The 13,128-nt window shown below is 36.0% G+C and overlaps 1 protein-coding gene across 1 annotated transcript in view; it reads left to right on the forward strand.

The window, feature by feature from the left end:
• FIG4 (FIG4 phosphoinositide 5-phosphatase) overlaps nt 1–13,128 on the forward strand; it is a 75,497-nt gene that overhangs the window by 43,647 nt on the left and 18,722 nt on the right. Inside the window, exons 16-21 of the mRNA XM_075087429.1 lie at nt 99–237; nt 3,015–3,073; nt 4,260–4,407; nt 5,301–5,384; nt 8,226–8,421; nt 11,964–12,046. Coding sequence (XP_074943530.1) covers nt 99–237; nt 3,015–3,073; nt 4,260–4,407; nt 5,301–5,384; nt 8,226–8,421; nt 11,964–12,046 — 709 coding nt within the window. The remainder of the gene's footprint in view (nt 1–98; nt 238–3,014; nt 3,074–4,259; nt 4,408–5,300; nt 5,385–8,225; nt 8,422–11,963; nt 12,047–13,128) is intronic.

Consider the following 13,128-nt stretch of genomic DNA (forward strand, 5'->3'; position numbering starts at 1 on the left):
TACATGCTCAGTCTGTGAGGAGCAAACATAACGGGCAAGCAGCTACCTGAATGAGCTTTGCAATGATCCTGGCATTAAGTGTACCTTTTGTCTAACAGATGCAGACAGGCAAGATTCTATCAATCTCTTTCTGGGAGTATTCAAGCCTGCAGAAGGAAAACCTCATCTCTGGGAACTTCCCACTGATTTTTATTTGCATCACAAGAACACCCTTGGTCTGTCACAGACCAGGCGAAGGTATTTTGCTGTTCTGGTTCTTTGTTTGATAGTGCTCTAATAAATTTAAAAAAATACATGCTGTTAACGAAATAATTTGGTCAGCCTGTCAAAAACTTTTTAAATGTTTTTTAAGATTTTACCAAAACTTAAAACAACTAACCTTCAAGAGATTACAAAAAATGTTGGATGTTGGTGTTTAGGAGGATTTGCTTTAGTATGTTATTTTCCTGTTGTACTGAAAAAGAAGTTCCATTTCATATGAAATTCTATCCTGCAGTGAAATGCTTCACTATTTTACTGAAGTACAAGTACCACTGTCTAATTAAACAATATACAGGTGTATTTTTGATGGTCAGATTTATTAAGTCATTGTTGTATTTAAGATTAGGTGATGAAGATAACATTTGTGGGTTTTTTTTGTGTAAGGCACTTAGTCTGCAGCTGTGCATACCAGGAAGCCCATGATTTTCTACCTGCCTTTCAGCCATGTCTGGCCTATTTGAAGACTATTTTTCTTCATTTGCATTCCATTGTAATTGCACAGTAATATACATAAGTGGTAAAGGCAAAGTATAACAATTGTAAAGTAATTTTTAGAGTGCTTCACAATGTGGAATGATTTTTTTAAGGATTAAAATTACTGGGGGCGGAACAACAAACCAAAAACCAACCTCAAACAAACAAACAAAATCCCACACCAAACCAAAACATACAAAAAACCTTGTTAACTAAATAATCTCTTTTAGGAATTTTGCTGATTGTATTTTTGTTCATTCTGAGAATCTTAAAGCTCTATATCACAAATGGTAGATCTGAATATCTGCATTTAGATTTTTGTCTCGGGAAAATTGCAAGTATTTAAACAGTGCATTCAATGCCTGTTGGCGGCTTATCTCATTAGCCAGTTGTGGCAGCTAGCATGTGATATGACTTTTTCTAAATTTCCATCCTTTTGTATTGTCTCCCAAGGCTTCTCTTGATGCTAGCTCATATCAGCCATACAACCAACCGCTATTTCAGGCACATGTGAAACGTGCAACATGATTTTATTGTTTCCTGGTTCCAAACATTATTGTATGTCAAAAATGAATTCAGCTGATATATTGCAAACAGACGAATGTCCTAGTCTCCCTTTCATCTGTTACTTGCTTAAACAACTGTCTCTTATATGTCAGAGATACTGTTCTCAAATAAGATGAAACACTTTTAAAAAAAAAAAAAGTTTATATGCTTGATTTACTTGTTAATTAGTTTTACCTTTCATTCTGGCCAGAATTTCTTCTGGGCACTTATAATATGCAACCAAAATGTTTTCTCGCTAACAAAATGACACCTCCATGTAATAAATAGTTCAGTGAAGAAAGGTGTTCCAAGTAATTTTTTGTTTCTATAAAACTATTGGCCAAGTTCTTTATATAATCTCTTCTCACCTCTCTGTGCGGTGCCTTGGGCACAGCAGCAAAGGAAATAATGAAAACCCATAACGAAATCAAGGATATAGGAAGAGAAGAAAGATGACGTTTCCTGACGTCGAAACGTCTTTTGACTTATCTGTGCTTGTCCTATATTGTATTTGCCTCTCCATCAGAAAGAAGATATTTCATAATGAGTTTCATATATTACTTCTATATAATAGGTGATTCAAGTGAAAGGACAGTGAATATAGAAAAGGAGACTTTCTGTTGCCATGTTGCGTATCATTTATGCAAGCAGCAAAACTGGGTATGTCTGCGTAGTTTCTGAAGGCACTGGAGAAAATTTGCTAGCATGGCCTGATACAGTACTTCCGAAAGAGACAGGACCATTCCTTCTGTCTAGGACATATACAGTTCGTGGAACTCAAGTGTGTTGCCCTGCCTGTTCTCCACCATTTACTAAGTCCCGCTAACAAGTCTATCTCTGGGCATGGGAATATACCCATTGTTTCTGCTCCAGATGGCTACATTGGCATGAGTAGGAGATAATTGCTTTAATACTCTGATTACAGCCCTTACAGTATTGTGCATACACATATTTTTGAAATAAAAATCGATGAAGATGTGTCTTTTCATCCCAAGTAATGAAATAGAATAAACTATCAGAATAGTTTAGAGAAAAAATTAAAGTATATTTGAGAAGAGAAAAAAATGTAAACGAATGGAAGATAAAACATGCTTTATTTTATTAATGTTGCTTGACTTCCTGTGCTGTTTTTCAGAAATCCTGAATAAGCTGCCAGCAGGGCGTGGTTTTTGCTGTTAGCTATGCCAATATACAGTTCTCAGACTTAGCACAGCTGTCACATCAAAATGTATATCTATGTGTAGAAGTCAACTGCTTTGACAATCTTCTGATTTTATTATTATTGACCTTCATTTCTTCATACCCTTTTCCTAAACTGTGGGATCTGAATAACAAGTGGTGGGTGGGGTGGGGCTTGATGCCTTTCTTTATTTTTTTTTAAAGACCAGATCAAGAGAAATGCATAAATACTTTTTATATGTACTAAGACCTTAATTTCCAGTACTACAGAGGTAGGCACCTGAAGTGTATTTTGTTTAATGGAACAAAACCACTCCTCCCTCCATACCTGTATTGAGCTTCATGTGTTTAAATTTCATGGCCTGACAGCAAAGTAGTAAGATAGGGGCCTGTTGAAATCGTCCATCCATTTTTACTTTCTTCCACACTTGAATTATAAAGAAATGTTTATGAAAGTGACACTGTATGGTTGAGTAACTGTTATGTGCAAACGTTTAGACAGGATAAAAGATCAAATCTTCTGTATCAATTGTGTGTCTGGTTTTCCCATACAGCTATACTTACTGGTGGACCACAGGTGTGCTAAAGCATTTACCTCTTCCCTTTGATGAAGGTAGGAACTATAGTTGCTCCTTGCCTTACAGAGTATCTTGAAAAATAAGTTTTAGTCACAAATGCTTTTTGTTTTAGATCCCAAATCTGAAAAAAGAAATGTTTCCATAATGATTACTAAATACATTTTTTTTTTTTTTTCTCTGCACGATGAGCTATGATTTTTCAACTGCAGGATGCGAGAGATACCTAATTGGCTAAAACTTGACTGCCATATGTGTCCTGCTTTCAGCTGGGACAGAGTTAATTTTCTTCCCAGTAGCTGGTGTAGTGCTGTGTTTTGGATTTAGGATGAGAATAATGTTGAGAACACACTGATGTTTTAGCTGTTGCCAAGTAGCGTTTATACTAAATCAAGGATTTTTCAGCTTCCCACGCTCTGCCGGGTGCACAAGAAACCGGGCAGGGAGGGGGCACAGCCAGGACAGCTGGCCCAAACTGGCCAAAGGGATATTCCATACCTTATGACATCATGGCCAGTATATTAACTGGGGGGAGTTGGCCTGGGGGCAGCAATCGCTGCTCGGGGACGGGCTGGGCATCAGTTGGCAGGTGGTGAGCAATCGTATAGTGCATCACTTGCTTGGTATACTAATATTATTAATATTATTAGTATTACTACTACTATTTTATTTTATTTCAGTTATTAAACTGTTCTTATCTCAACCCATGAGTTTTCTGACTTCTACTCTTTCGATTCTCTCCCCCATCCCACTGGCTGGGGACAGGGAGAGTGAGTGAGCAAGCAGCTGTGTGGTGCTTAGTTGCTGGCTGAGGTTAAACCATGACAATATGTTTATGTGCCAGGGCACACTTCAGTCTTTTTTTTTTTTTTGTCTTTTTTTTTTTCCCCCTCCTCACCTATTAACATGTATTTACAGTCTATGCTGCTGGGCTACATTCCTGTTGCAGATGACAGAGTACAGCTAGTGTGTCTTATTTCTCTGAGATACTGTGGAGCATGTTTTATTAGGAATTGTCATCATGAAGGGAAATCAAATTCTGGTGGTTAATAATGTGTATTTATTAAAGATGTGCTGCGCATCATCGTTATTTTCTTGTCTTAGAGGGGATATGGTTGTAGAAAAATGCCTGTTAGGGTGGCTAGGTAAGCAGGCTACTGTTTGTTTAGATTTTTGCAGTCAGTAACTGTTAATAAAAAGGATTATATTTTTTCTTTTCCCCAGTGACATGTCCTGAAAACAGACGCAAGTTGACAGTGAAGAAATTCCACAAGTGTGAAGAGGAAATTGATATCCACAATGAGTTTTTTCGGCCATATGAGTTAAGCAGTTTTGATGAGACCTTCTGCTTGGCCATGACCAATTCTACACGGTATATTGGGAAGTTTTGTGACTGTAAATCCTTAACTGGAAGTTTATTTGGTGTGAATTAAATGTACTTTTGATTTATTTGGTTAAATCTGTATAACACGATAGGTTTTGTGGGGTGTTTGGGTTTTGGGTTTTTTAAGCTTCAAATTTAGCAAACTTCTAGAGACTAAATCACAATACTGAAATGGAAATGCTACTCTAAAAGAAATCTGATAAGATAATATTTAAATTTCCTGTTATTTTCCATTATAGGGTGCCAAATGTTTGGGCACTTTAAGGCTGAGAAATGAGCTTTCCTCTGTGGACTCAGATCCCAGAGGCTACCTTCAAAGCAACTGTTTTCTAATTGTTCTACTCTCATTTTACAACTGTTTCCTTCAGTTCATCAGGTTCTCACAGGTGGCAAGATAAGCGCTTGGGTTTTGGGGTTTTTTTGGGGTTGGTGGTTTGGGTTGGTTTTTTGTGTTGGCAGCAATCAGCTGGATATTCTAAGCGTAATCTTAATCATGCTTTAACTGAAGACTTCCAGGCAGATAATGTTTCATGTAGCTTTTTGATCCAATTTGAGTGTTGGCGCATTTTGAAAACAATGTAGCTGAGTTACAGGGCTTCGTCAGCACAGGAATGGAGCATGTCGCTCTAGCCTCCTTGGTAAGAGGTAGTGTTTGCAGCTGTTTTATGGAACTAAATAATGCAACTGAAAGCTTTTTAAGTATCTGGGGGGTTTATACTTACGTGACTTTAACTTGTAATGATGAAGTTAGAACTTGATATTTCTTATTATAAAGATTTTTTTAATTCAAAGGTAGATGTTGGAAGTGGTTCTTGCAGAAATTTTAAAAGTTTTTCTGTTGACCTTCGCTCATGAACAGTTTTTCCTTTGTATTTTGCCAGAGATTTTATGCCTAAGAATGTGGGGATTGATCCAAGTCCATTCACTGTTCGTAAACCTGATGAAACTGGAAAATCAGTGTTGGCGTAAGTCTGAAATAGGAAATTTTCTTCTCGTTTACTAGTAGTGAAACTGTAATGCAAATATATAAACTCTGTGTGTATCTGTGTAGCATATTCTCTGTTACATGGGAAATTAAAAAATCATTGGTGTTATACTGTAGAATTGTACACTTTGAAAATTATATCTGATTAGAGATTTTTATTTGATGCTGGAAATTCTTTATTCAGACTTGTTTAATCTTTTCTGTTTTCTTTTACTACTCTAAGTGACACCCATGAGAAAATGTTATCTAGAATAAAGATACAGAGGTTGTTAAAATTTGATCATCTCTTCAAACTAATGGCAACTGTATTCTCTACTGGAGATGACAGGAATGCATATATTATGGTTGCCTTTTTTTTAAAAAAAAATAATTTTCGCATAAATAGAAGTATTCTGAAACAGCAATAAATGCCAATTTCAGCACAGTTTTTGACAAAAAGAAAAGGTTATTAAAATATTTATAGATAAAGTAATATAAAACAATTCAGCAACAGTTATTGGGACAAATGAATGTTTTATTCAGCTGCTTTTGCATCCTGGACTTGCTTTGTTACTTTATTTATTCCATTGTTGTGTTTGATCTGCTGTATCACACAGGGGCTGTGAGGAATTTTCCTGAACCAATTCATTCTCTCTTCGACACCTCATATTAAGGAAACCTTTTGTCAGTAATGACTAAACCTGTGCTGTCACAACATTATAAGTTCTTCTGAAAACTTGCTTTGTTAAAAGCTACAAAATTTTACTGTCTCATAAATAACATCCATTGTGCCTTGACCCTGAGGGACTCACTGTCAATAAATGTTGAGGGTAGACTATGCTTATCACTAGTAGAACCCGATTTCATGCTACTGATGTTCCCTGGGAATAGCAGAAAGACTGTTCAACAGTTATACAATTTACCTTTCCTAAGAACTGTGAGTTTGAGGATAAGCCTTATTCTTCCACTTTGGTATAATGTCAGATTTTGGACTAACTAATTTCTCTCCAGCTATCCCATTAAATGCTTGACGATTGTACATTTTTCTCAGGCACTTTGCTTCAAGCTCTCCACTGTGATTTTTAGGGATTGTTACGAGATAGAGAATCAGCTGGATCAAAGCCACATTCCAGGACTCCCTGGGTATTGCTTGTAAGGCTTCCCATGCATTGGCTGTGTAGTGGGATAAAAGGTGTCTTCAGTCTTCCACCTTACACATATTTAGCCCTAGGTAGAGGTGGTATCTTTGCCTTGCATGTTTATCATAATCTTTTGATCTACTGTGACATTTCTGGAGGATTTGGTGACCTGTTTTCATCTCTAAGTGTTCTGGTCCTCTAGGACAACTTTAGATCTCGGCTGCCTTCTGAGTATGTGTTGGCGGTGGGGTGGGGATTTCACTCTTAAAAGTGTTTGGCTCCTTGGTCCATTCTTCAGCTTTCAGAAAGGACTGTTTTTCTTGTGACATTCACCTCATTTAGAAAATTAGGGAAGATAACCTTAATTTTCTCTAAAAAGAATGTAGTATGTCTTCATAACTTTCTGTAAATTTCAGTCTAAGGAGATGTCAGTTTCTGCTGAGTCAGAAATTGAACTTACCTGTGTTGGGTTTTTTCTCCTAAGGCATTTGTTCCAGCTGTAATAATTCTTCTGATATGTTAATGTCCTTGGGGGTGGGGTATACTCTCAGAACACGAACCTTTGGGAGGACTCTCCTAGCTCTTTAATGTGTACCTAAAGCATATAAAGTTTAGCTCATTTGCTACAGTGATAAACTGTTGTATGAGTTTGACTGCAAAAAGCATAACTCTTTGTGACAGTTATGGTGTGCTCCACTAGAGCTCAAGTGATACTGGTGACCTCCGTGCTGTTTGCTGATGAGAACACTAGAGCTGCAACTCAAAACAGCATTTGCACCAAACTGCATGCTGTTGTCAAAGCCTCTTAGCATGCTTTTAAGGGCCTTCCTTTAGAGTAAGTCACGCACAATGTCAGTGTATAGATGGACAGTCACCTCAGCAAGATGATGTTGCTTCCCTGTTTCCAGAACTGGTTTGTCTATAAACATATTAATTACCTGCCTTCCAGTCCCTTTTCCTCCAGAGTCCCTGAAAGATTGTGACAGTGTCTGAGAGGAAAATGCAACCACATACCCTTCTATGGCCAGTAGGAAGGGATGTAGAGGATGTACAATTGTTACAATTGGTGGTACAGTTTCTGATGGGTAAAGTAACATACGTCTTTCAGAGCTTGTACAGTTAAACCCAGTGTTACCCTACTAAAATATAGATGCTGTATCTTGAAGAATTTTAGAAATAAGGCACCTCTTTATGTTGACTGAAATTTCTGGAGTGAGAAACACATGCCACTTAAAGAAATGTTGCTGATTAAACTAAATTTGAGGGGAGAGGTATGGAAAAGGAATGGAAAAAAAGTGACATTATGGTGAAGATTTTTTGGGCCCAAGATTAAGAAAGCTAGTGGAGTGGCTAATGTTGTTAATCAGAAAGTAAAATTTTTTTCCCAGTTCGAAACCAAAGATGTTATGTGTCGATGAATTTTTATTCCTTTTTATTCATTCAGTGTCAGGGAGGGATTTAGGTAAAAAATCGGAGAACTGGCGGAGAAAAGCTTACATAATCCTTTGAGCTCTCTTTAAATGTTCTGGAATAAGAAGAGATTGAAGATAAGTAAATCAACTGGGGGATTCAAAAGATGAGCAACAAGTTGCTCCAGAGCATAGAATTAATTTCCCCCAGTAAGATTGTAACCAAAATTAGGAGTTTCAAATACTTGTTAATATTTCACTGATTTCATAAATACACACTGCCTTTCATAACAGGAACAAAAGTAATAGAGAAGAAACTGTGCTGCAGCGCAAAACAGCCGCTAGTGCTCCTCCACCCCCAAGTGAGGAAGCAGTGTCGAGTAGTTCTGAAGATGATTCTGGGACAGACAAAGAAGATGAAGGTGCTGTTTCTCAACGTTCAACTCCAGTAAAGGTGACTGATACAGGAGACAATACAAAAATCACAGAGGTAAGAAATTATTTTTTGTGGCAGGCAAGAAGGCTAATCATGGACTTAAAATTCACATTTCCCTAAAAACAACCCAAACCAAACTAAAACAGTAAATGTTATAAAACAGTCAGAAGTAAAGCACTGAGAAACTAAGTGACAAAGGTCTCCAGTGTAATTTCTTTGTGTAGATATTAGCACAACTGCTTATAAAATGTTGCTGCTATTCTTGTGTGTGATAGTAAAACACAGCAGAAAACATTTTTCAGAAAATGAAAATTACTGTTAAGAAACCTATGGCATTTGAAAGGTACTCAGGTCAGGTGTAGTCCATTACATAAAGCATAAGATATATCTATGTTAGTGTGTTAATTCAGAGCAGTAGTGCACTTCTGATCATTGTCCCTTACCATGCTGTGGCTCACATAACGAGGTGGTCTTGAAGCATGCAAATGGGAATCCTTTTTGGATGGAACTAAACTGGGAGATGCTTCTCCAGGAACATACCTGATCTACCTACCTAACCAACATTTAGTCCGTGGGAGCTAATCTGGAGCAAACCCCCTAAAGACACGTAGTATGGATCTGGGGTCCTGAGCACCACCTCTTTCAATTACAAATCCATTCCTTTTGAATGATGGATATAACTGTAAATTCATGTGCAATCTGGCTAAATTTCTACCTGATTTATATGAAGATTTTAAAATTGCTGTTTCATAATTATATGGTCTAACAATAGAATGTGCTCGATAATGTTGTCACATTAGTCCTATGCTTTTACTACTACTAAGGTTGAAGATAATGGCAGGATAATAGTGAAATCATGTATGCACAGTCATATGAAAAGAATGTGTATTCTCAGTTGTGGGCTATTAATCTTTTTTTGCTGGCATAACTCCAATTCTGTTAGAATCCTTAGGTGCTAATTTAATGAATATTAATTTGTATGAAGTATTATGGAAATATCTATTTTATTAATTCAGGTAACAGCACTTCAAAATCTTTCTTGTATATATCTGTTTTAGGTACCACTGCAAATGTTACCTGTTTTGGGTACTACTGAAAATATTTTAGCAAAAGGGTATGCTAATTGTGACTATACAAATTTGGTAAATGTTTATGTTGCTTTGGGAGGGATTTGCAGTGTTTCGTTTTTCGTGGGCTTTTTTTTTTTTAAGTCACAGCTAATTTAAATGGCTGTTGGGTTGTGCTTGTACACATTATCTCTTCTGAAGAAACTTCAGTATTTATGACCTTAGTCAGTATAAAATTCAGTGCATTTTTTTCTGTTACAACTCAAATTTTCATTCCATTCAGTCTTTAGCCTAGGGTTGTGTGTTCTCAGACAATGGATTTTCAGCCTTCTGTAGAACGCAGTCTTCTTCCTAACCTTAATGAAGCATTTTCAGTAAAAAATATGAATTTGTATGGTGTTAATTTTGGACAATTTGGATTAATTTTTATGCCAATGCAAGTGCATTTATTTCTGTTTATGCAAGATATTTTATCTGAAAATTTTCTGTTATCTCTGAATAATAGAGTATCTGTTTTCCAGCAAGTCAGATTGTTTGTAGATTTTTTTAAGAAATCCAACCTGAAATTTTATTCTTGATTCTTATCGTTGCACAAGTTACATGTCAGTTTTTCCACTTCACCATCAATACACTTCAACACTCAGACCTAAGATATCTTTTTTCAGATTCTTAAGGTGCTTAAATGAAACATGCATGTAAACACAAAATATGCTTTAAGATAATACTGAATTTTAATGGCTACCAACTGGGTGAGCTATTCTGAATCTTTTAGTAATGCACATGAAGAAATATTTTCCATTTTATTAGCACCTTTTCATGCATTGAATTTTAGTCATAATTTGCGTTGTTAATTTGTGCCATTGCTTATTAAAGTTGCAGTGCTGAAAAGGATTACCTATTCAGTTATGCTGAATTGCTACGTTAGCAATTAACTTGGGTTATGGTTAATGTCTGCCTGCCATTGTAAATTTGTTTACTCTCTTCAAAAGTACAAAGCTTCTCTTAGATACATTATTTCTGAGGGCGTGATGTTTATGGAAATATTCTGATCAGAAACCAAACATAAAAATTAGTAATCTTTAAGACTGTGTTAGGCATTAGACTTTAACATGTTCACCAGCTGATCTTCATTCAGCTTGTGAAGTGTTGTTTTTCCATTACCAGGCTAAGCAGAGCATCAGATACAGGCTTTTCAATAAATGTTTTGGAATTATTTTTCTGCCAATGGCAATTATTTGTTGTGTCTACACATGTATTAAAAAGTTTAAAAAGAAGACCTGTAAGGGAGGGTTTCAAAACTTGATGGCTAAACTGAGTAACATAGCAAGAAACAAAACAACTATGACTGGAAAAGGTGGTAATCTATCTACTAGAACTGGTAAACCACAGAAATGTTTCACGTACAGTTTTGTTTCCTCAAGTTATGCTTACCTTAAAGAAGAAACTTTAATGAAGAATGCACTTAAAAGCTTAAGCTTACAAATAGTCCATTTTATGTCTCTTAGCTAAACTGACAACTTACCAGCACTCTAACCAGTGTCAGTCTGCACTTTACTGTTTTCTCATTTGTGAAAATGGATTGTGTATACTATTGTTCAAAAACACTAGAAGTCTCGGTGAAAAACAGTAGTGTGGGGTATTTTTGTGTGTAAAACAGTTGAAATTTGCAAGCTTATATTTTTAGGTGCATTCTTGAGTAAATATGGTTATTCCAGAATGATTGGGTGTTTGGTCGGGGATTCGAATTTTGGTATTTTTTACTTCAGCAACTGTAGAGTAGAGAAAAATTGTACTGCTATGGTGCAGGGGAGCCCAAACAGCTGGTTCCTTTCTATTCACATCTCACAGAATTTAATAATAAAATGCATTTATACTTCTGGTCAGGACATATCTTTCCGAAGTTCTTCTTTGACTTTGGATATTTTTGAACTAAAAGAAAACTATTTTTGTAGTTGACTTACTTGCAGTCACATGTGACTTGTCAGTAAACCCCCTCAGTTTAACACTGAATCATTAGCCATAGGGAAGTATTGAATGTGCACTGGATCCTTGTTATAGCTGGCTGGCATGACTGAGTACTGTATAAAATAAAAATAGTTTTGTTCAACCTGAAGTTTGTAATTGTTTCAGAACTGACAGCAGGAAATGTGAAAGCAAATATGGGAGCACGTTCTGAACAAATATGATTTATTCTATATTAAGTTTCAACACAGAACACAATTTAATACCTACATCAGTGTATAGCCTATAAATATAATTTATTTTCATAATATATTTTTTTATTTGAGGTTATCTTTTAAGAATCCTTTCGTTGTTGAACAAATCTCTTGAGTAATGTTTTTAATAAATGGTTTTTATTTAAAAAACATGCACAGGCTAAGATTACTATGTATATGAGAAACTTGTTTGGTTCTGCCTGCACTTTTGAAGTTATCTTCAGGTTTAGAAAGAATTCCTTTCTTGAAAGCAAACTTCTCTTTGGATGTTTTTACAGTATCCTCAGTCTGAATTTTTCTTCTTATGTTTCAGAATGTAGTGCAATCAACAAAAGATGTGTATGGAGTCAATCTTTCAGATGTTCCTTCAGAAGATGATCTCACAATATACACTAGGTGAGATAAATTTCCAGTGGTAATCAGTAAAAGGTAATTGGAGCTAGTTAAATACAGCTTGTCAAAGCCTTTGCTTAAGCTTATTTAAATTATAGATTTTAGAGACATTTAGATAAATGTAATATTCTGATTTTAAAAACAAATCCTTTTCAGATGTCTGTGTCAACTCCAATTTCAGTGGAAGTTATGCAGATGTCTGAATGCAAAATTTGGAACCTAAATTGAATGAAAGATGCTTCAGCAGAAATGCCTGTCACTTAATATAGTCCTGGAAATTAATAAGCAAATTCCATATTAGGAGTGGTTCCATGCCTCTAAGCCATGTAGCCTGTGATTTTTACATTTTTCAAATTTTGAATTATGCTAATTTGAATCAGTCATAAGTGAAATAGCCTCTTACAGAAAAATGCATACAAAACAACGGAAGTTAAGGGGTTTTTTTTTTTAACATGTCTTATTTGTGGAGACATGTGTTAACTGTTACCTTTTACTCAAATCTAAATAATTGTGTAACTTTTGATGTTCAAGGACAATTACTTTTCTGAATAATATTCAACCTTTTTCTTGAAACATCTTTGCCTTTTGAGCTTGAAATAAAAAAATCGTTAATTTTGTAGGGAGATCTTGAGACCATTACTAAATCTGGTATAGACTATGAGGAGGAAAGTTGAGAAAAGCGGTCAGAATAACTCACACTGTAGAAGCCTGGGTATCTAAGTGAAAGACACTTGTACTGTACGTTTCAGGAGAGCGAGAAGTCAGTTTGGCCCTTGCCGTTATTGGAGTTTCATGAAATAACAACATGCAAATATATGTGGTGTGTGCGTTTACATGTGTCTGTATATATACGCAGAACACTAAGCGTGGTGTGTGTAATAATGTGCTCTTATACACTGCGTTTTGAACAGGATCATACTGCCACTTGTTCAGAATAAATGGCGTTGTGGATTCAAGCCATACGTAAGGAAATGAGTAAGATACAGCATAGTGCAAGACAAAATAGAGCTGCTTAGGTGGTCCAGCGAGTTCTCACTCAGTTTCTGCACTTTGAGGTAAAGTGCTACAACGTGAGGCAGCATGCC

The sequence above is a fragment of the Phalacrocorax aristotelis genome, chromosome 3 (assembly GCF_949628215.1).
Source record: "Phalacrocorax aristotelis chromosome 3, bGulAri2.1, whole genome shotgun sequence".
Taxonomy (NCBI): domain Eukaryota; kingdom Metazoa; phylum Chordata; class Aves; order Suliformes; family Phalacrocoracidae; genus Phalacrocorax; species Phalacrocorax aristotelis.